The sequence below is a fragment of the Heterodontus francisci genome, chromosome 30 (assembly GCF_036365525.1).
Source record: "Heterodontus francisci isolate sHetFra1 chromosome 30, sHetFra1.hap1, whole genome shotgun sequence".
NCBI classification, from domain to species: Eukaryota; Metazoa; Chordata; class Chondrichthyes; order Heterodontiformes; family Heterodontidae; genus Heterodontus; species Heterodontus francisci.
In genome coordinates this window covers 10,579,747-10,602,628 of record NC_090400.1, presented here as the reverse complement: position 1 = coordinate 10,602,628, position 22,882 = coordinate 10,579,747, and the positions used below count along the sequence as shown (strand labels likewise).

General features: G+C 44.9%; 1 protein-coding gene across 2 annotated transcripts in view; it reads right to left on the bottom strand.

Moving 5' to 3' along the window:
- Nucleotides 1-22,882, bottom strand: part of LOC137346467 (linker for activation of T-cells family member 2-like) — a 174,771-nt gene that overhangs the window by 16,860 nt on the left and 135,029 nt on the right. For both annotated transcript variants that reach the window (XM_068009919.1, XM_068009920.1), the window contains exons 4-8: nt 22,526-22,569; nt 6,208-6,250; nt 5,964-6,007; nt 2,730-2,768; nt 766-796 (exon numbers count right to left, since the gene is read on the bottom strand). In XM_068009919.1, coding sequence (XP_067866020.1) covers nt 766-796; nt 2,730-2,768; nt 5,964-6,007; nt 6,208-6,250; nt 22,526-22,569 — 201 coding nt within the window. The remainder of the gene's footprint in view (nt 1-765; nt 797-2,729; nt 2,769-5,963; nt 6,008-6,207; nt 6,251-22,525; nt 22,570-22,882) is intronic.

Sequence of the window (22,882 nt, the reverse complement as noted above, 5' to 3'; positions counted from 1 at the left end):
CTAGCAAAGGGAAGGGTGGACAGGTAATTTGCAGCTTTGGTGACGGTGGACAAGTGGACAATTGGTGGAGTGGATCGGCCACCCAGTAAATGTCGTTGAAGTACTGATCGGCCATGATCTAATTGAATGACAGAACAGTGCCAAGGGGTTGAATGGCCTGATCAGGCTCCAACATGCCCGACCTAATTTTCTTTTCCATCAATTCCAATGAGGCGGAAGGCTGGGTAGTTAATCTGCTGCCACCAATTGTCCAGCTCTGCTCAAGTGGAAAACTACCCCCAAAACCTTGGGCAAAGAGAGAAAAAACATGAAATCAAATTTCTACTGCACCATTGTGAATTGCTGCATCTTCCAAATTAATCAGTGTCACTTTGGGTGGGATTGTCAACTTGGCAAGTGCTGTAAGACTCACACCCATTGGGAACTGGGTTGAGACTGAACAAACTCAGTCCACGTCTAGAGCAGCAGCCTTGCATTCCATCACTCTGCACCGGGTTCAAGCAGGAGGTTAGTGTTCCAGTGTTGCAGAGAGCCAGCACGGACATGACAGGCCAAATGGCCTTCTTCTGTGCTGTAACTATTCTACAATTCTGTGAAAAGATGTCTCTGATCATTTAAATCTTTCCATGGTCTTCCTCCAGCCTCATTTTGTTTTATATTTCACAGTTACCCACTTTGCCTGATCCTACTCTCAGGATTCCATTGCTGCAACTGAAAGAATCCCAACTAGAGTTAATATAAAACACAAGGTAAATGGTGACTTACATGTAATTCTGGTCCTGTTCATGTTCGTTTGCTGGAAGAGAACAGAACTTGTTACTTAATCATAATAGTTTCTACTGGCAGCATCCTGCCAACCAACACCATCAACAAGCAAGAGGATGCATGGAAGCTACATTGGAACAATCTGAAGAACCTATTAAAATAGCAACAGAAGAGAACAGTCTGGTGCAAGTGCGTTGCAGGGCAGCAATCCATCCAAGATTCAGATAAAGAAAAGAAACAAATAAATTTGCATTTTGATAGCATCTTTCCCATCCTGAGTATGTCCCAAAGTGCTTCACAACCAATGAAGTGCTTTTTAAGTGCAGCTTCATTGCAGGGAAATTTGCAAACAGCAAGATTCCAGAAACATCAATGAGCTAAGTGATTAGATAATCTGTTTTAGTGATGAGGCTTAAGGGATAAATATTAGCCAGGACTCCCGGAAACTGCACTACGCTTTTACAAATAGTGCCACGCAATCAGTTACGTCCAATTGAGAGGTTGGACTGGACCGCAATAGTATAGCATCCCTTAGTAACGGCAGCCTGGATGTTGTCACAAACTGTGAGAAGGAAGCCCCAAATCTGTATTACTGTCTACAATCTATTGACCATCATGTAATGGATTTCAATATACTTACAAAGCTCCCAAGGCACTGCTCAGGGTAAGTCCAGGAATGCGCTGGAAAGGGACATTATATCGTGCAAAATTAAATATAGATAAGTGCCCCTAGATGTAATTACTTTGCATTCCTCAAACAAATTGTAGGTTCATGTAGGGTACCGTTACAGACGGTTTTGTTTGCCTGACAGGTCAATAAAAAAGGGGGAGACATTGTGGGAGCACTGGGGTAAAACTCAATTTCATCGGGGGCGGGGGGGTTGGCTGAGGGGTAGCAGAGACAGGCGCCCCTTATACACTTGCCTGATTTATCTTACCCCAATATATTCTTGGAAAAGGAGCTGAAACAAACAGAAATTTAAGATTTGCATCTGTGAGAGGGAAAGCCAATCGGCAGGAAGTAAAAAGTATGAATTATCCTCCCATTTATATCTGGCTGTTCAATAGTTCATCTCTCATCTTAATTGATATCTTGGTGGTATCCTATAATTCTCAATAGGGGAAGGCTTGACTAGGAATCAATCACACAAGCAGAATGACCCAATCTACATTTGGTAGAGTAAATTGCCCAGTAAATTTGGTTGGTTAAACAAATTTGCATATAATTAAGATGACCTCTTCCTGTGTTCCCGTGTCCTACTCCCAGACTTTAATTTGAAGGATTAACCTTTCCCATACCATTTACTATCTTGCATTGTTCTATAAGCTCACCTCTTAGGCGCATCCTTTCTAGTAGTTATCATGGTGTGGTCTGATCAGAACTGGACACAGTGCTGAAGACCTACTTAAGGGGTGATGGTGGTGGGGTGGTAATGTCACTGAACTAGTAGTCCAGAGGCCCAGGCTAATGTCCTGGGGACACTGGTTCAAATCCCACCATGGCAGCTGGTGGAATTTAAATTCAATTAATCAATTAGTTAATAAAAATCTGGAATTGAAAGCTAGTCAATAATGGTGTCACGAAACCGTCATTGATTGTCGTAAAAACCCATCTGGTTCACTAAAGTCCTTTAGGGAAGGAAATCTGCTGTCCTTACCTGGTCTGGTCTACATGTGATTCTAGACCCACAGCAATGTGGTTAACTCTAACTGCCCTAGAAAGCCACTCAGTTTAATTAGGGATGGGCAACAAATGCTGGTCTTGCCAGCAACGCCCACATCCCATGAAAGTATAAAAAATCCTCAAGGTAGGTCTGCAGTTTAATCATGACCTCCTCTGACTTTTCTTGGATTTGGAAACAAACAGAGATATTAAAATTATTGAGTTGAAACTTTGATTCACAATGGTTACCTACAGCTACTTGCGCTCTGCGACAGCAACACTCCAGAAATCTTTCACTTACCGATAGCTATATTGCCGTAGCTTGCTGTGCTGTCAGAAGCTGTTAGAAAAGAGAATGGAGATTAACATTGGCTGCAGGAAGTGTTAATACGACCTTCCGTTCCCTCCATCCCCAATTTTCCTTCATCCCTTTCCTGAAGGAGATGTGTTTCCTGTGATCCAGTTCCGTGGGCAATGATTGCTCTACACTAGCTGCTCCAATTTCTCTTTCTTCATGTGTGAATGTTAGGTAGCGAGTACTGAGTACTGGCAGGGATATGACTGTGCAGAGCATCACTGCCAAGAGCAGCACAGTTCTCACCTCCAGCAGGTCTCCAGTCAGGAACACGTACTCTGAACATATCATAAAGGAGCTATGCAAAAGATGGGTTAATGAAGTGTTGAGTATTATGTTTCTTTACAGGGACACAGGGACAGGAGGAAGCCATTTAGCCCCTTGAGCCTGTTCTGCCATTCAATAAGATCATGGCTAATTTGCAATCTAATTCCATGTACCTTTGCCCTATATCCCTTAACTTTGGTTCACAGAAACCCATCAATCTCGGTTTTAAAATTAACAATTGACTCATCATCAATAGCTCTTTGTGGAATAGAGTTCCAAACTTCTACCAACCTTTGCATGAAGTGTTTCCCAATTTCACTCCTGAAAGGTCTGGCTCTAATTTTTAGGCTATGTCCCCAGTCTTAGACTCCTCAGCCTGCAGGAATAGGTTCTCTCTATCTATTCTATCAGTTCCCCTTAATATCTTGAAAACTTTGATCAAATAACCCCATATCCTTGTAAATTCCAGGGTATACAACCCTAGTTTGTGTAACCTTGCATAATTTAATCCTTGGAGTTCAGGTGGTATCATTCTGGTAAATCTACATTGTATTTAGTCCAAGGTCAACATATCCTTCCTAAGGTGTGGTGTCCAGAACTGCTCACAGTAACGCCAGGTGTGGTCTAACCAAGGATTTGTACAGCTGTAAGATGACTTCTAACTCCCTCTATCTAGGCCTCTAGATATAAAGGTCAGAATTCCATTAGTCTTATTGATTATTTTCTGTACCTCTCCAAGACATTTTAATTATCTATGTACATAGACCCCTAAGTTTCTTTGGGCCTCCACTCCACTGTTTCTAGCTTTGCATCATTTAGAAAGTACCCTGCTCTATCCTTTGTAGGTCCAATGTGGACCATTTGTTGACACTGAACTCCATTTGCCACAGTTTTGCCTATTCACTTAATCTATTAACATCTCTTTGTAAATTTATACTACCATCTACACTGCTTGCAATGCCACCTATCTTTGAGTCATCGGAAAACTTGAGCATGTGGTTCTCTATTTCATCATCTAAGTTGTTAATGAATACGGTGAACAGCTGAGGCCCCAACACAGATCCATGTGGGACACCAACTCGTCACATCTTGCCAATTAGAGCACCTGCCACTAGCCTTACCCTCTGTCTCATTTCACTCTGCCAATTTCCGAACCATGTCAATAACTTGCCCTCAATTCCATGAACTTTAGCTGGCAGTCTCTTATGAGGGGCAGGTTTCCTTATTCGTTCATGGGACATTTGTGTCGCTGGCAAGGCCGGCATTTGTTGCCCATCACTAATTGCCCTCGAGAAGGCGATGGTGAGCCGCCTTCTTGAACTGCAGCAGTCCTTGTGGTGTAGGTACACCCACAGTGATGTGGTGGAGGAAGTGAATATTTAAGGCGGTGGATGGGTACTGATCAAGAAGGTTGCTTTATCCTGGATGATGTTGAGCTTCTTGAATTGTTGGAGCTGCACTCATCCAGGCAGGTGGAGTATTCCATCACAATCCTGACTTGTGCCTTGTGGATGGTGGACAGGTTTGGGGAGTCAGGAGATGAGTTACTTGCCACGGAATACCCAGCCTCTGTCCTGCTCTTGTAGACACAGTATTTACATGGCTGGCCCAATTAAGTTTCTGGTCAATGGTAACCCCCAAGATGTTGATGGTGGGGGATTCAGAAATCGTAATGCCATTGAACGTCAAGGGAAGATGGTTAGATTCTCTCTTGTTGGAAATGGCCATTGCCTAACAATTGTGTGGCGTGAATGTTACTTGCCACTTATCAGCCTAAGCCTGAATGTTGTCCAGGTCTTACTGCATGTGGGCACAGACTGTGTCAGTATCTCAAGAGTGCAGAATGGTACTGTAGACTGTGCAATCATCCGTGAACATTCCCACTTCTGACCATTTAATGGAGGGGAGGTCATTGATAAAGCAGCGGAAGATCATTGGGCCTAGGAAACTACCCTGAGGAACTCCTGCAGCAATGTCCTGGCGCTGAGATGATTGGCCTCCAACAGGCACAACCATCTTCCTTTGTGCTGGGTATGTCTCCAACCAGGAGAGCTTTCCTTCTGATTACCATTGATTTCAATTCTGCTATGTTCCTATACTTGGGCTCCTTGATGCCACACTCTGTCGAATATTGCCTTGATGTCAAGGGCAGTCACTCTCACCTCACCATTATCAATGCCTTCTGGAAGTCCATATAAATAATATCCATAAACATTCCCCGTTCAATCAGGTTCATCAGGAATGACCTATGCCCTTTAAAAATCCATGCTGGCTGTCTCTGATCAGCTGAATATTTTCAAGATGTTCAGTTACACTATCCTTAATTATAAACTCTAATTTCCTCGACATCTGATGTTAGGCTAACTGGACTATAACTCCCTGGTTTTCCTTTTCTCACTTTTCTTAAATAGCAGAGTGACATGTGCAATTTTTCAATGTGAAGGAACTACTCCTGACTTATTGAAAAGAAGCGATATTCCTGTCCTGACACTCTGTTGTAGAATCACTAACTTTGCAGTCCTACCTGAAGGGTCGGGAGCAAGGTCAGGGCAAGTGTGAGAGGCACAGAGAGAATAAGAAATACAGAGCAGAAGTGACAAAGGACAGACTTCCAAACAGGGAGAGTGTGTGAGCAAAATAAAAAGACAAAGGCAAAGTGAAAGAGATACCAAAATAACAGGAGTAAAAACATGAAATGTTATAGAGACAGTGTGAGAAAAGGGGACAGAAAGAGCTGAAGAGAGAGTGAATGTGACAGAAAGAATGAGAGGACAAGACACAAGCACAGACAGAAAGAGAGACAATTGGTATTTTTTTTTTTGCCTGTGAATAACAAGACAGATGATTTGGTATTAGTAAATAGTTAACATAGACTGCCCCTTTGAAGAGATTCTGAATCTGTTTCATACAAACCTTGGTGAACTTGTAAAACTGAATTATTTGAGGCAGCCATATTCCTGAAAGAGGTTAGAAGTTATTTTAGTAAAGATTAATAAACTTGCTTCTTGTGCTTAGCTAATCAGCCATAAATGCAGCAGTTCCCACCAACAGCGCTGATACACGTACACTTGACATTTTCACATCTGGTCAACTCAGAGGGAAATTGTTTGTGTTTTATTTTTACATTATTGATCACATTTTGCACCATGTTTCTTACTCAGAATCTTGTTGAGGCCTTGGTGTTTGCTCTGGTCGTGACACTAGGAAAAAAAAGACAACATTTTACTCAGTAAATACTTAAGGTAATACCAACTGAATTATTCTCAGTGCTTTGTAATACTGATTTAGTCTTTAACATATAAGGCAGTTTTCCACCATGTGTCTGGGCCTCCCAAACCTTAAGCTTCCCATTCTCAACTTAGGATCAAAGCAGGAGGTTTATCTCACTGTCCGATGTTCCTCTCTGTTCTACCTCACAGACCACCTCATGTCTCTGTTCCCCATCTTTGTGAAAAAGCTGGAACAATCTGTAATAACCGTATAATGTCCTAATGTTCCACACAGAGGAGAAATGGGTACTGAGCAGTAAAGAAAGAGCTTGCATTTATATAGCACTCTTCATGACCTCAGGACGTCCCAATGAAGTAAGAATATAGAAACATAAGAAATAGGAGGAGTGGGGCATACAACCCCTCACACCTGTTCCTCCATTCAATATGATCATGGCTGATCTTCTGCTTCCACTCCACTTTCCCTCCAGCTTCCCATATTCATTAATTCCTGGAAAGACCAAAAATCTATCCATCTCAGCCTTAAATATACTCAATGATGGAGAATCCGTAACCCTCTGGGATAGACAAATCCAAAGATTCACAATCCTCTGAATCAAGACATTTCTCCCCATCTCAGTCCTGAATGATTGAACCCTTATCCTAAGGCTGTGTCCCCATGTTCTAGATTTCCCATCCTGGAGAAACAACCTCTCAGTGTCTACCCTGTCAAGCCCCTTCAGAAGCTTGTATGCTACAAAGAGATCATCTCTCATTCTTCTCAACTCCAGAGAGCGTAGGTCCAATTTATTCCGCATCTCATCATACAACAACCCTCTCATCTGGGAACCAATCTAGTAAACCTTCATTGTACTGCCTCCAGTGCATGTGTATCCTTCCTTCGATATGGAGACCAAAACAGCACACAGTGGGTTGGATTTTGTGTAGGAGGCGGGGAGAACCCCGCCTCTACATATCAGTGGCCCCCCAGAGTGATCCTCCGGTGTTTTCAATTAAAGATTCACGAGCCTCCATGAGCTGCCAGGAATCAGACGGCCGGCAGCTCAGCAGTATTGGCAGTTCCACTGGCAGCAGTGGCCACTGCCAGTATTGCAGAGGTCTCAGACCCAGGCCAAGCACTGGAGCCCCGGACAAAGGGTAGGTGAGGCAGGGTTGCCGGGCCAGTCTGGAAGGCCTGGCGAGGTGGGGGTGGGTGGACGGGGAGCAGGTGGGAGGGCGGTCATGATGTCCAGGTGGAGGGGGATCCCGGGGATAAATTTGTTCCCAGTGGGGGTTGTTCCTGGGCCACAAATTGCCCACACAGGAGGGACCCCCGACCCCAAGCTTGCAGGGTGGGCACCTCATGTTGCAAGGCATCCTCTCCGTGTGACAGAGATCTTCCCCCGTCACTGGTAAGATCACAGCGGTGGTGGGACAAGGCCCTTAATAGGCCACTTAAGGGTCTCAATTGGCCTCTGAGCAGGAAGGCTCAGTGAATCAGATTGGCTGAAGACTGGCATCTGTGATGCTGGGGACCTCAGGAGGAGGCTGAGATGGATCATCAACTCGGCACTTCTGGCTGAAGATTGTTGCAAATGCTTCAGCCTTTCTTTTGCACTGATGTGCTGGGCTCCCTCACTGCTGTGGATGGGGATGTTTGTGGAGCCTCCCCCTCCTGTTAGTTGTTTAATTGTCCACCACCATTCATGACTGGATGTGGCAGGACTGCAGAGCTTAGATTTGATCCGTTGGTTGTGGAATCGCTTAGCTCTGTCTATCGCATACGGCTTCCGCTGTTTGGCATGCAAGTAATGCATTGACACCTCATTTTGAGGTGTGCCTGGTGCTGCTCCTGGCATGCCCTCCTGCACTCTTCATTGAACCAGGGTTGATCTCCTGGCTTGATGATAAAGGTAGAGTGGGGGATATGCCTGGCCATGAGGTTACAGATTGTGGTTGAATACAATTCTGCTGCTGATGATGGCCCACAGCGCCTCATGGATGCCCAGTTGACCTGGCAGGGGAGAGACCATGATGAGTGGCCTTTGATCCTGTTTCAGGTGGGTTTTGAGTAAATGGCTGTAACCAGTTCTAGAGCTTCAGGCCAGGGAGTGTGTATCACTGTTCGGGTGGTGGTGAAGGTTAAGGAAGGAGATGCACCAATTGACCGTACCTTCTTCATTAAGAAAATCCTTATTGATTGCTGTGGATTCTATGCTGCGGACATCTTCTACCTGCAGGACTTCCCCAGCAGTGGATCTTTCGATGTGACTTTCAGGGCTGCACAGTGGCGCAGTGGTTAGCACCACAGCCTCACAGCTCCAGCGACCCGGGTTCAGTTCTGGGTACTGCCTGTGCAGCGTGTGTACTCCCTGTGACCGCGTGAGTTTCCGCCGGGTGCTCCGGTTTCCTCCCACAGCCAAAGACTTGCAGGTTGATAGGTAAATTGGCCATTGTAAATTGCCCCTAGTGTAGGTAGGTGGTAGGAGAATGGTGGGGATGTGGTAGGGAATATGGGATTAATGTAGGATTAGTATAAATGGGTGGCTGTTGGCCAGCACAGACTCGGTGGGCCGAAGGGCCTGTTTCAGTGCTATATCGCTAAAAAATAATAATGTGGTGGGATGCATGACATTCCTGAAGGTGTTCAAGGAGAAGGGAAACCAGGCGCTGCTGTCGATATTCACAGTGGAGCCACTCTTCACGCTGCCGTCACAACGTGACCAGGTGGTGACAAATCACCTCTATAACCCCGATGTTCCTGTCGTGGATGCACTCACCTTTCTCGCCAGGTACGTTGACGTGGCTGGCAGCAGCACTTATGTCAAGGACCATTTGGGATTTGGACCAGCAAGCTGAAGGTCAATGCCAATGGAGCCATCCTCCAGCTTTGCTATTGGGGCAAGTCGAGGCTTCTTGGTCTATTCAGGCTGCCCAGAGTTTGTTGCACCTGTGGCAACGTCAAGGCCGGTCATCCTAGGCAGTGACTTCAACTGCATCATCGATGCAGCTGGACAAACTGGCAGAGACGACAGCAAACTGGACGCTACATCCAGATTCCTAGTAGAAACAGTAAAAGATGCCAAGCTGCACGACATCTTCAGCAAACCTGCAGATGGAGCGCAGCGTAGATACACCTGGTCAAGACCGGACGGGTCTGCCCGTTCCAGGATTGACTTCCTGTTTGTGTCCCGTGCTGTCACTGTCAGATCCACCGACGTCAAGCCGGTGTTCTTCTCTGACCATTGCCTCTTACTGTCACTTACAGGATGACCAGCGGGTTGGCAGGGGGACATGGAAGCTCAATGTTACACTGTTAACCCCAGAGAACGTTGAGGAACTCGAAAGGGATTACAAAGGTTGGAGGACCGTGAAACCCCTCTTTGAGTCTCCAGTTCACTGGTGGGAGGCGATCAAGGAGAACATCAAGAGGTTCTTTACCTTCAAAGGTGTTCAGAGGGCAAGAGAGAGACAGAGCGAAATGTCCCGACTGCAGAAAAGAATGCAAAATCTGTTCCTGCTGCAGTCGATGGGGGTCGAGGTCAAGGAGGACCTCCATGAGGTGAAGGGCCAGCAGGCCTCGCTCTTTGCCACGGAGGCCTCCAAGATCATCTTCCGGTGCAGAGTCTGCTCCGTTGAGCAGGATGAGACGTGCTCGCGATACTTCTACCAAAAGGTACACAGAGAGAACTCTGTGATCAGCAGCCTGAAGGAAGAGGGTGGCTCGGTGACGTCATCGCAGTCTGACATACTAAGGATCAGCAAATCCTTTTATGCTGAGCTGTATGACGTGAAGCCCATGGGCAGCACGGCTTCCCAGTCTTTCCTGTCATCTGTCACAGAGGTCTTAGATGACAGCATGAGGGAGAGACTGGACAAACCGCTAACTCTGGACGAGCTGACAAATGCCGTCAGGTCCTTTGAGATGAGTAAAACTCCTGGAAGTGATGGCTTATCGGTTGAGTTGTATTCGACTCTGTGGGATTGGGTCGGCCCGGACCTGCTGGAAGTATACGAGAGTATGCTTCTGGCCGGCAGCATGTCAGAATCCATGAGGAAAGACATCATCACCCTCATCTACAAGCGGAAGGGGGAGAGGGCAGAATGCCTCATCATCAGAACTTTCAAACAAGCACCAAGATGTAGCTTGGCTGGTGGTGAGATGAGCCCTCCCTGTCAGATCCTTCCTGCACGCCCGAAGTGTCACTCCCTCCGCACAATGCCCTCGAGGTGGCTGTGGTGGGCAAGAGACTGTTGCCCACCTCCTCCTGGAATGTGTCTTTGCAAAGCAGGTGTGGAAAGAGATGCAGTGGTTTTTGTCGAGGTTCATCCCAAGCAGCTCTGTAACACAGGAGTCTGTGCTCTACGGGCTGTTCCCAGGGACGCACACCGAGACAAACATCAACTGCTGCTGGAGGACCATCAATTCGGTGAAAGACGCCCTTTGGTCTGCCCGAAACTTGCTGGTCTTCCAGCGCAAAAAGTTGTCCTCGACCGAATGTTGCAGACTGGCACATTCCAAGGTCCAGGACTACGTGCTGAGGGACGCACTAAAGCTTGGGGCAGCCGCAGCAAAGGCTCAATGGGGAAAGACCACTGTGTAAGGTCCCCCCACCAAGCTGAACTCAGGGGCTGGATCCATGGGAAACCCCTCGGGCTGAATCCAGAAAATATAGGTTTGCTGCAAAATGTAAATGGCATGTCAAATGAAATGGAAGGGTTGTGAGGCAACTCACTCCTGTATTGAAGAAAACTGATCTCCTTTGCACTTTTTGTATTGTCAACTTGGTGCTGTTTTGAACTGTTTTGTAATGTATTTTTTTTTAACAGATTTTTATGAATAAAGTATATTTTGGGAAAAAAAGCCTCATGGATGCCCAGTTTTGAGTTGCCAGATCTGTTCGAAATCTATCCCATTTAGCATGGTGATAGTACCACATAACAGGATGGTGGGTATCCTCAATGTGAAGACAGGACTTCGTCTCCACAAGGACTGTGCGGTGGTCATTCCTAGCAATACTGTCATGGACAGATGCATCTGGGACTGGTAGATTGGTGAGGACGAGGTTAAGGAAGTTTTTCCCTCCTGTTGTTTCCCTCACCACCTGCCGCAGACTCAGTCTAGCAGATATGTCCTTTAAGACTTGGCCAGCTCGGTCAGTAGTAGTGCTTCTGAGCCACTCGTGGTGACGGACATTGAAGTCCCCCACTCACACAATAAATGGCAGGATATTGAAAGGGGTAGAAGACTGCATGTCCACAGGTCTCTGAAGGTGGCAGGATAGGTAGATAGAGTGGTGAAGAAGGCATATGGAATGCTTTCCTATATTGGCCAAGGTATACAGTACAAAAGCAGGGATGTAATGCTGGAACTGTATAAAACTCTGGTTAGGTCACAGCTGGAATATTGTGTACAGTTCTGGTCACCACATTACAGGAAGGACAAAATTGCTCTAGAGAGAGTACAGAGGAGATTTACAAGAATGTTGCCAGGGCTTGAAAGTTGTAGCTATGAGGAAAGATTGGATCAGCTCGGGTTGTTTTCCTTAGAACAGAGAAGGTTGAGGGGTGACTTAATTGAGGTGTACAAAATTAAGAGGGGCCTAGATAGAGTAGACAGGAAGGACCTGTTTCCCCTAGCAGAGAGGTCAATTACCGGGGGGGGGGGGGCACAGATTTAGGGTGATTGGTAGAGGGGACATGACGAAAAAAATTTCACCCAGAGGGTGGTGAGTGCCTGGAATTCACTGCCTGGATCGGTGGTGAAGGTAGAAACCCTCAGCTCTTTAAAAGGTACCTGGACATACCTGGGATTAGATTGGGTAGCTAGTTTTTTCAGCTGGCATGGATACAATGGGCTGCAAGGCCTCCTTCTGTGCTGTAACATTTCTATGGTTCTATGGTTTCCTTGCCCATGTTTGATCTGATGCCAGAAACTTCATGAGGTCCGGAGTCAATGTTGAGGACTCCCAGGGCAACTCCTTCCGGATGTATACCACTGTGCCGCCACCTCTGGTGGGTCTGTCCTTCCGGTGGGACAGGACATACCCAGGTATGGTGATGGTGGTGTCTGGGACATTGTAAGGTATCTCTGTATCACTATGTCAGGCTGTTGCTTGACTAGTCTGTGGGACAGGTCTCCCAATTTTGGTACAAGCCCCCAGATGTTAGTAAGGAGAACTTTGCAGGGTTTACAGGGCTTGGTTTGCCATTGTAATTTCCAGTGCCTAGGTTGACGCCGGGTGGTCTGTCTGGTTTCATTCCATTTGCTTGCTATGCCTGCATGCTAACTATCTGTGTTCCTTGTACAAGTACACCCAAGTCACTCTGAACATCAACATTTAGAAGTTACATACCTTTTCAAAATATTTTGCTTTTCTATTCTTACTTCTAAAGTGAATAACCTCACACTTCTCATGTTATACTCCATCTGCCATCTTGTTGCCCACTCACTTAACCTGTCTATATCTCTTTACAGCCTTGTCCTCACAGCATACATTGTCACCTATCTTTGTATCATTAACAAACTTGGATACATTACTCGTTATCTCTTCATCTAAGTCATTAATATGGAATGTAAATAACCGTGGCCCAGCACTGATCCTTGCGGCACTCCCCTAGTTACAGACTGCCACCTTGAAATTGGCCTGTTTATCCCTACTCTCTGCTTCCTATCCATTAGCTAATCCTCTATTCGTGCGAATATATTACCCACAACTCCATGAGCCCTTATCTTGCGTATTAACCTTTTATGTGGCACCTTATCAAATGCCTTCTCAAACTTCAAGTACATCTATTGGCTCCCCTTTATCTAACCTACTAAATTTATTCCCAAAAAACCTCTAATAAATTTGTCAAACACGATTTCCTTTTTGTAAAATGAAGTTGACTCTGTTTGATCATACTGTGATTTTCTAAGTGCATTGCTAAGACTTCCTTAATAACGGATTCCAGCATTTTCCCGATGATGGTTAAGTTAACCGGCCTGTAGTTCCCTGTCTTCTCTCCCTCATTTCTTGAATAGCAGTGTTACATTTGCTAATTCTCCATGATAATTTCTCCTGTCTCTGCCTCTAAGGAACCAACATTTACCTTAGCCACTCCACTTTATATACTTGTGACAGCTCTTAGATTGTGTTTTTTATTCCTGGCTAGTTTCCTTTCATTCTATTTTTCCCCTTTGGATCAACTTTTTGGTTACCCTTTGCTGATTTCTAAAACTCTCCCAATCCTCAGGCTTAGTACTATTCTTTGCAACATTATAAGCCTCTTCTTTTAATCTAATACTATCTTTAACTTCCCTAGTAAGCCACGGATGGATCTTTCTCGCTGAGTTTTTGTTTTATTAATGAAATATACTTATGTTGAAAATTTTGAAACATTTCTTTAAATGTTTCCCACTGTTTATTTACTGCCATACCTTTTTCTTTATTTACCCAATCAACATTAGCCAGCTCTGCCCTCATACCTATATAATTGGATTTGTTTAACTTCAAGATTCTTGTTTGGGACTGGAGTACGTCTCTCTCAAACTTAAGATAAAATTCAATTGTATTATGATCACTTTTTCCCCAGGGGATCTTTTACTATGAGATTCTAATTAAACCTGCCTCATTGTACAACACTAGATCTAAAATAGCTGAATCTTTAGTTGGTTCCACAGCATATTGGTCCAAAAAAACTGTCATGAAAGCATTTTACAAACTCATCTTCCAGACTACCTTTGCCAATTTGATTTGTCCAATTTATATGAAGGTGAAAGACCCCACGATTATTTTATTGCCTTTGTTACAAGCTCCAATTATTTCATGCTTAATGCTCTGTCTAATGGTGTAACAACTGTTGGCGGGCCTACAAACTGCTCCCACCAGAGTTGTCTGACCCTTGCTATTTCTAATCTTCTACTTCCTGATCTTCTGAGCCAGGATCCTTCATCACAACTGACCTAATGTTATCTTTTACTATGAGGGCTACTCCTCCTCCTTTTCCATTCTGTCTGTTGTTTCAAAATGTTGCGTACCCTGGAATATTTATTTCTCAACCTTGGTCACCTTGTAACCATGTCCCTGTCATGGCGATTAGATCCAAATCATTTATCTATATTTGTATCACTAGTATACCTATCTTGTTATGACTGCTTCATGCATTCAGATAAAGAGTCTTTAATTTTCTATTTACAACTAATTTTTGCATGGACTGTATTCACTGACGCACTGACTGTTAAACTCTCTGTTCCTTCCTGTTTCACTCTGCTTGTCTTTACCCAAATCACTTTACTGCTCTATTACTTCAACTTTTCTGTTTACATTTCTAAATCTCCCTTCACCAGACCCCCCCTCCCCACCCCTGATTTTAGTTTAAAGCCCCATCCACAGCCCTAGTTATGATTCCCAGGAAACTGATCCCAGCCTGGTTTAAGTGGAGCCAATTCCAACAGGACCACTCACTCTTTTCCCAGTAGTGGTGTCAATACCCCATAATTTGAAACCCCTTCTTCCCACACCACAATTTGAGCCACATGTTTAATTCTCTAACTTGCTTGACCTTATGCCAATTGACGCATGACTCAGATAACAATCCAGAGATTATTACCATTGAGATTCTGCATTTTAATTTGGGGTCCTCAAACTCTCCCATGAGAACATCATTTCCTGAGTAGGCAGTGGCGTAGTGGTATTATCACTGGACTAGTATCCCAGAGACCCATGGTATTTCTCTGGGGCCATGGGTTCGAATCCCACCACAGCAGAAGGTGGAATTTGAATTTAATTAATAAAAAATCAGGAATTAAAAGCTAGTCTAATGATGGCCATGAAACCATTGTCGATTGTTGTAAAAACCCATCTGGTTCACTAATGTCCTTTAGGGAAGGAAATCTGCTGTCCTTACCTGGTCTGGCCTACATGTGACTCCAGACCCACAGCAATGTGGTTAACTCTTAAATGCCCTCTGAAATGGCCTAGCAAGCCACTCAGTTGTACCTAACCGCTACAAAGTCAATAAAAAGGAATGAAACCAGATGGACCACCTGGCATCGACCTAGGCACCGGAAACGACAACGGCAAACCCAGCCCTGCTGACCTTGCAAAGTCCTCCTTACTAACATCTGGGGGCTTGTGCCAAAGTTGGGAGAGCTGTCCCACAGACTAGTCAAGCAACAGCCTGACCTGGTCATACTCACGGAATCATATCTTACAGACAATGTCCCAGACACTGCCATCACCATCCCCGGGTATGTCCTGTCCCACCGGCAGGACAGACCCAGCAGAGGTGGTGGCACAGTGGTATACAGTAGGGAGGGAGTTGCCCTGGGAGTCCTCAACATCGACTCCGGACCCCATGAAGTCTCATGGCATCAGATCAAACATGGGCAAGGTAACCTCCTACTGATTACCACCTACCGCCCTCCCTCAGCTGATGAGTCAGTACTCCTGCATGCTGAACACCACTTGGAGGAAGCACTGAGGGTGGCAAGGGCACGAAATGTACTCTGGGTGGGGGACTTCAATGTCCATCACCAAGAGTGGCTCGGTAGCACCACTACTGGCCGAGTCCTAAAGGACATAGCTGCTAGATGGGGTCTGCGGCAGGTGGTGAGGGAATCAACACGAGGGAAAAACATACTTGACCTCCTCCTCACCAATCTGCCTGTTGCAGATGCTTCTGTCCATGACAGTATTGGTAGGAGTGACCACCGCACAGTCCTTGTGGAGACGAAGTCCTGCCTTCACATTGAAGATACCGTCCATCGTGTTGTATGGCACTACCACCGTGCTAAATGGGATAGATTTCGAACAGATCTAGCAATGCAAAACTGGGCATCCATGAGGCGCTGTGGGCCATCAGCAGCAGCAGAATTGTACTCAACCACAAACTGTAACCTCATGGCCCGACATATCCCCCACTCTACCATTACCATCAAGCCAGGAGACCAACCCTGGTTCAATGAAGAGTGCAGGAGGGCATGCCAGGAGCAGCACCAGGCATACCTCAAAATGAGGTGTCAACCTGGTGAAGCTACAATACAGGATTGTCTGCGTGCCAAACTGCGTAAGCAGCATACGATAGACAGAGCTAAGCGATCCCATAACCAACAGATCAAATCTAAGCTCTGCAGTCCTGCCACATCCAGCCGTGAATGCTGATGGACAATTAAACAACAAACTGGAGGAGGTGGCCCCACAAATATCCCCATCCTCAATGATGGGGGAGCCCAGCACATCAGTGCAAAAGATAAGGCTGAAGCATTTGCAACAATCTTCAGCCAGAAGTGCCGAGTTGATGATCCATCTCGGCCTCCTCCTGCAGTCCCCAGCATCACAGATGCCAGACTTCAGCCAATTCGATTCACTCCGCGTGATATCAAGAAACGACTGAAGGCACTGGAGACGGCAAAAGCTATGGGCCCTGACAATATTCCGGCAATAGTACTGAAGACCTGTGCTCCAGAACTTGCTGCGCCCCTAGCCAAGCTGTTCCAGTACAGCTACAACACTGGCATCTATCCTGCAATGTGGAAAATTGCCCAGGTATGTCCTGTACACAAAAAGCAGGACAAGTCCAACCCGGCCAATTACCGCCCCATCAGCCTACTCTCAATCATCAGTAAAGTGATGGAAGGTGTCATCAACAGCGCCATCAAGTGGCACTTGCTTAGCAATAACCTGCTCAGTGATGCTCAGTTTGGGTTTCACCAGGGCCACTCAGCTCCTGACCTCATTACAGCCTTGGTTCAAACATGGACAAAAGAGCTGAACTCAAGAGGTGAGGTGAGAGTGACTGCCCTTGACATCAAGGCAGCATTTGACAGAGTATGGCATCAAGGAGCCCTAGCAAAACTGAGGTCAATGGGAATAAGGGGGAAAACCCTCCGCTGGCTGGAGTCATACCTAGCGCAAAGGAAGATGGTTGTGGTTGTTGGAGGTCAATCATCTGAGCTCCAGGACATTACTGCAGGAGTTCCTCAGGGTAGTGCCCTAGGCCCAACCATCTTCAGCTGCTTCATCAATGACCTACCTTCAATCATAAAGTCAGAAGTGCGGATGTTCGCTGATGATTGCACAATGTTCAGCACCATTCGTGACTCCTCGGATACTGAAGCAGTCCGTGTAGAAATGCAGCAAGATTTGGACAATATCCAGGCTTGGGCAGATAAGTGGCAAATAACATTCGCGCCACACAACTGACAGGCAATGACCATCTCCAACAAGAGAGAATCTAACCATCTCCCCTTGACATTCAACGGCATTACCATCGCTGAATCCCCATTGTCAACATCCTAGGGGCGACCATTGACCAGAAACTGAACTGGAGTAGCCATATAAATACCGTGGCTACAGGAGTAGGTCAGAGGCTAGGAATCCTGTGGCGAGTAACACACCTCCTGACTCCCCAAAGCCTGTCCACCATCTACAAGGCACAAGTCAGGAGTGTGATGGAATACTCTCCACTTGCCTGGATGGGTGCAGCTCCAACAACACTCAAGAAGCTCGACACCATCCAGGACAAAGCAGCCCACTTGATTGGCACCCCATCTACAAACATTCACTCCCTGCACCACCGACGCACAGTGGCAGCAGTGTGTACCATCTACAAGATGCACTGCAGCAATGCACCAAGGCTCCTTAGACAGCACCTTCCAAACCCGCGACCTCTACCAACTAGAAGGACAAAGGCAGCAAATGCATGGGAACATCACCACCTGCAAGTTTTCCTCCAAGTCACACACCATCCTGACTTGGAACTATATCACCATTCCTTCATTGTCGCTGGGTCAAAATCCTGGAACTCCCTTCCTAACAGCACTGTGGGTGTACCTACCCCAAATGGACTGCAGCAGTTCAAGAAGGCAGCTCACCACCACCTTCTCAAGGGCAATTAGGGATGGGCAATAAATGCTGGCCAAGCCAGCGACGTCCACATCCCTGAATGATTTTTTTTTAAATTCCTAATTCTACCTATGCTATTGGTTCCTACGTGGACCATGACAACTGGATCCTCCCCGTCCCACTGTCAGTTCGTCTCCAGCCGCGAGGAGATGTCCTTAACCCTGGCACTGGGCCGGCAACACAATCTTTGGAGCTCCCAGTTGTGGCTGCAGAGAAAGGTATCTATCCCCCTGACTATACTGTCCCTTATCACTACCACATTTTTTTTCACTTACCGCCGCTCCCCCCACCCCTGCACTTGAATGGCATCCTGCACCAAGATGCCATGCTCAGTTTGCTCATCCACCCTGCAGTCCTTGTTCTCATCCACACCTCATTCGTACCTGTTGGTCAAAGTCAAGGGCTGAAGCTTCTCCATCACTGCATACTGTATCCTCATATCAGCCTGACTCGCAGTCACACCCTCCAGTCCCTGATCATTGACCAACTCTAAGGTTCTACCTAATCTAAGGGATGTGACTGCCTCAAGAAACAAAGTGTCCAGGTAACTGTCCCCCACCTTTATGCCCTGCAATGTCTGCAGCTCTGTCTCCAGCTCAGCAACTCTGAGCCAAAGTTGTAGACATTTCGTGCATATATGGTTGTCCAGGATCACAGTGCTTTCCACCAACTCCCACATGTTGCAGTTATGGCACACCACCTGCCCTGCCACGTTTGCCTAACCTTATTTATTTGATTAATTAGTTACTAATTTAGTAAAGTAATAGCAAGTCACAGTTTCCTCCTTAAAGACAGAAGAAACAGCAGAGGTCAAACAAAAATAAAAAGCAGCACCTCCTTCCCCATCTACATGAATTCCCATTTACACCAAATTCCTGACTTTAGCTCTCTCTTTACAAAGCACTCAGTTCCCCAATCACTCTGTGCTTCACTCTTTGAAGTGTATTCATCCACGTGACATAGAAAATGGAGGAGGGACTCAATCCTGGGACAGTGGCAGGAAAGTATCAAGTGGTCTGAGCAAAGGCGGGTAAATGAAATTGAGGCACAAATTATCCATGATCTAATTGAATGGGGAACAGGCGCAGGAGGCTGAATGTCCACTTCCTGTTCCTAGATGCAGAATAAAGCTTCCTCTACCCAGGCCCAACCTCGGAAAAGCATCTCTTACATGGCTATACTATCCACATTAACCATGCTTGTGGCCTTACTGGCCATGTTGCCAATTTCTTGATGCATTAATGTCTGTGATGTGGGCTCATGATCACTAGGAACTTTGTCAATACTGCCCAAACTTCCTCCACGTAAGGCAGAGAGAAGACTTTCAATCATTAGACTGGAGGAGATTCATTGATATTTATCTGTGTGCATTATATATATATACCAATTAACTGTATAATATCAAATGTTATTTCCAATTTATCTGAACATTAATATTTCTCATTTATTTTTGACAGGGGATGGGCACCAGGATGAACCATTAGAGAGGGGAAACATGGTGCACAGAGAATTTGGAGAGACAAATCGCACTACAATAAAAAATAGCTCAGAAATAGGAGCGGTCAGATTTGGAGCTAATGTGAGGCAGTCCAAGATGGGTCTGGAATGCATGTACATAAATGCAAGTAGCATGGTAAGTAAGGATGGTGTGTTGCAGGCACAAGTCACCACAGGAAGTAGTGACAGAAACAGAGACCTGGAACAAAGTTGAGGAGGATTGGGAACTTCATTTTTCTGACTACAAGGTATCCAGGAAAAAGAGCGAAGAAAAAAAGAGGGGGTGGAAATATTGGTCAAAGAAACTACTATAGCACTGGTGAGGAATGATGTGATAGAGGAGCTATTATGCTATTGGGTTTATACTGTATGCCTCCAAATAGTGGGTAGGAGATGGAGGAGCAAATTAGCAGGCAAATTGCAGAAAGATGCAATAACTATAGGACAGAGAGAATGGGGGACTTCAATTATCTTATACAGTCTGGGATACCTTCAGTGTAAAGGGCAAAGACAGGGAGGAATTCCTGAAATGTGTACAAGAGAACTTTTTTGGTTAGTGCATTTCCAATCCAAGCAGTGCTAAATCTAGTACTGAGGAATGAAGTGGTGCATGTTTCAGTCGGAGAACATTTGGGAAACAGTGATCATAATATCATCAGGTTTAGAATAGTTATCGAAAAGGACAAGGAGCAATCAAGTGTTAAAATAATTAACTGGAGAAAGGCTAAATTCAATGAGTTTTGAAGGGATCTGGCCCAGATGGATTGGAATCAAAAAGTGGCAGACAAAGTAGTAACTGAACAATGGGAGATGGTTTGGGTAGAGTAGACACACACAAGGGGAAATGGAAGGGCATCAAAGCTGGAGTTCCCTGGATGACTAAAGATATACAAATTAAAATGAAGCAGAAAAAGGAGGCTTATGCCAAATGTAAAGTTCATAATACAGTAGAGAACCAAGCTGAATACCAAAAATACAGTGTAAGTCTAAAAAAGGGAATAAGAATGGCAGAGAGAAAATATGAGACTAGATTAATGGCTATTTTAAAAGGGAACCTAAAAATCTTTTATAAAAATATAAATAGTAAAAAAGTAGTCAAACGAAGGATGGGGATGTCAATTCGGGATTTCAAAAATCTTCTCGTAGAGTAGAAGGCATGGTTGTGGTACTCAATGAGTGCTTTGCATCTGTCTTCACTAGAGCAGAAGATGCTGCCAATGTAGCAGTAAAGCAGGTGGTGGTAGCAACATTGGATAGGATAAAATCAGATAGAGAAGGTATTTAAAAATTGGCAGCACTCAATGCAGAAAGGTCACTTGATCCTGGTGGGATGCATCCTAGGTTACTGAGGGAAGTAAAGGTGGAAACTGCAGAGGCTCTGGCCACAATCTTCCAATCTTTCACGGATATGGGAGTGATGCCAGAGGTCTGGAGGATTGCAATGTTACACCCCTGTTTAAAAAAAGGAGAGGAAAGTTCCTGGCAACAATAGGACAGGCAGCTAACATTGGTGATACGGAAACTTTTAGAGACAATGATCTGGAACAAATATAGGTATTTAGAAAATGATGGACTCATAAATGAATGAAAGCACCGATTTAGTAAAGGAAAATCGTGTTTGTCAAAGTTTATTGAGTTCTTTAATGAAGTAACTTAGAAGGTTGATGTGAGTAGTGCAGTTCCAGTTGTGGATATAGCGTTCCAAAAGCTGTTTGATAAAATAATCACATACAGATTTGTAAACAAAATTAAAGCCTATGGGATTAATGGGACAGTGGAAGCATGGATACAAAATTGGCATAGAGACAGAAATCATAGAGTAGTGGTGAACAATTGTTTTTAGGATTGGAGGGAAGTTACCTGTGGTATTCTCCAGAGGTTGGTATTAGGGCCACTGCTCTGACATCTCTTAATGACCTGCATTTGGATATTAGGGCTTAATTTCAAAGTTTGCTGATGACACAAAATTCAGAAAAATAGTAAACAGTGAGGAAAGTAACAGACTTCAGAAGGACTTAAGCAGACTGGTGAAATGGGCAGACAAATGGCCGATGAAGTTTAACACAGAGAAGTGTTAGGAAGAACAAGAAGAGGTAATAGAAATGAAATGTCACAATTTTAAAGGAGGTGCAGAACAGAGAGACCTGGGGATGTAAGTACACAAATCTTTGACGGTGGCAGGACAAGTTGAGAAGGCTGTTAAAAAAAGCATATGGGATCCTTGGCTTTATTAATAGAGGAATAAAGCACAAAAGCAAAGAAATTATGCTAACTCTTTATACAACGTTGGTTAGGCTTCAGCTGGAGTGTTTTGCTCAATTCTGGGGACCACACTTTGGGAAGGATGTCAAGGCCTTCCAGAAGGTGCAGAAAGGATTTACTAGAATGGTACCAGGAATGAAGGACTTCAGTTACATGGAGAGATGTCTGGAGAAACTGGGGTTCCTCCTTCTGAGAAGAAAGGTAAAGAGGAGCTTTAATAGAGATGTTCAAAATCATGAACAGTTTTGATAAGGTAAATAAGGAGAAACTGTTTCCAGAAGATTCAGTAACCAGAGGACACAGATTTAAAGTGATAGGCAAAAGAACGAGAGGTGGCTGAGCAGTTTTTGCTGTTATGATCTGGAATGCATTGTTTGATGAGGTGATGGAAGCAGATTCAATAGTAACTTTCAAAAAGGAACTGGATAGATACTTATATGGGGAAAAAAATTGCAGGGCTTTGGGAAAAGAGTAGGGGTGTGGGACTAATTGGATAGCTCTACTGAAGAGCTAACACAGACAGGATGGGCTGAATAGCCTCCTTGTGCTGTTTGATTCTATGATTTACCTGCATATTAATATTTTTTCATGTAGTCATATATTAATATTTCTTGTTTACCTGTATATGATCTCACTACTTCAAATCGCTTCTTGTCTTCATTCCTGAAAAGAGTAGATGTTAAATTGTATTAAACATTTCTCTCCAGCCTGATCGCCGAAATCTGATCTTTGACGTGCAAGAATCCAATGTCTGTTAAAAAAATTATGAGCAAGTACCACAATTGGAACAGACAGGTAGCACCTACATACCACAGATAATGAAGCAGCCTTGCTGCATGCAGTAAGACCTGCAGAACATTGAGACTTGGGCTGATTATTCGCAAGCAACATTTGAGCCACACAATGCCAGGCATTGACTATCTCCAGCAAAAGGGAATCTAGGCTCCTTCCTTCGGCATTCAATGGCATTACCATC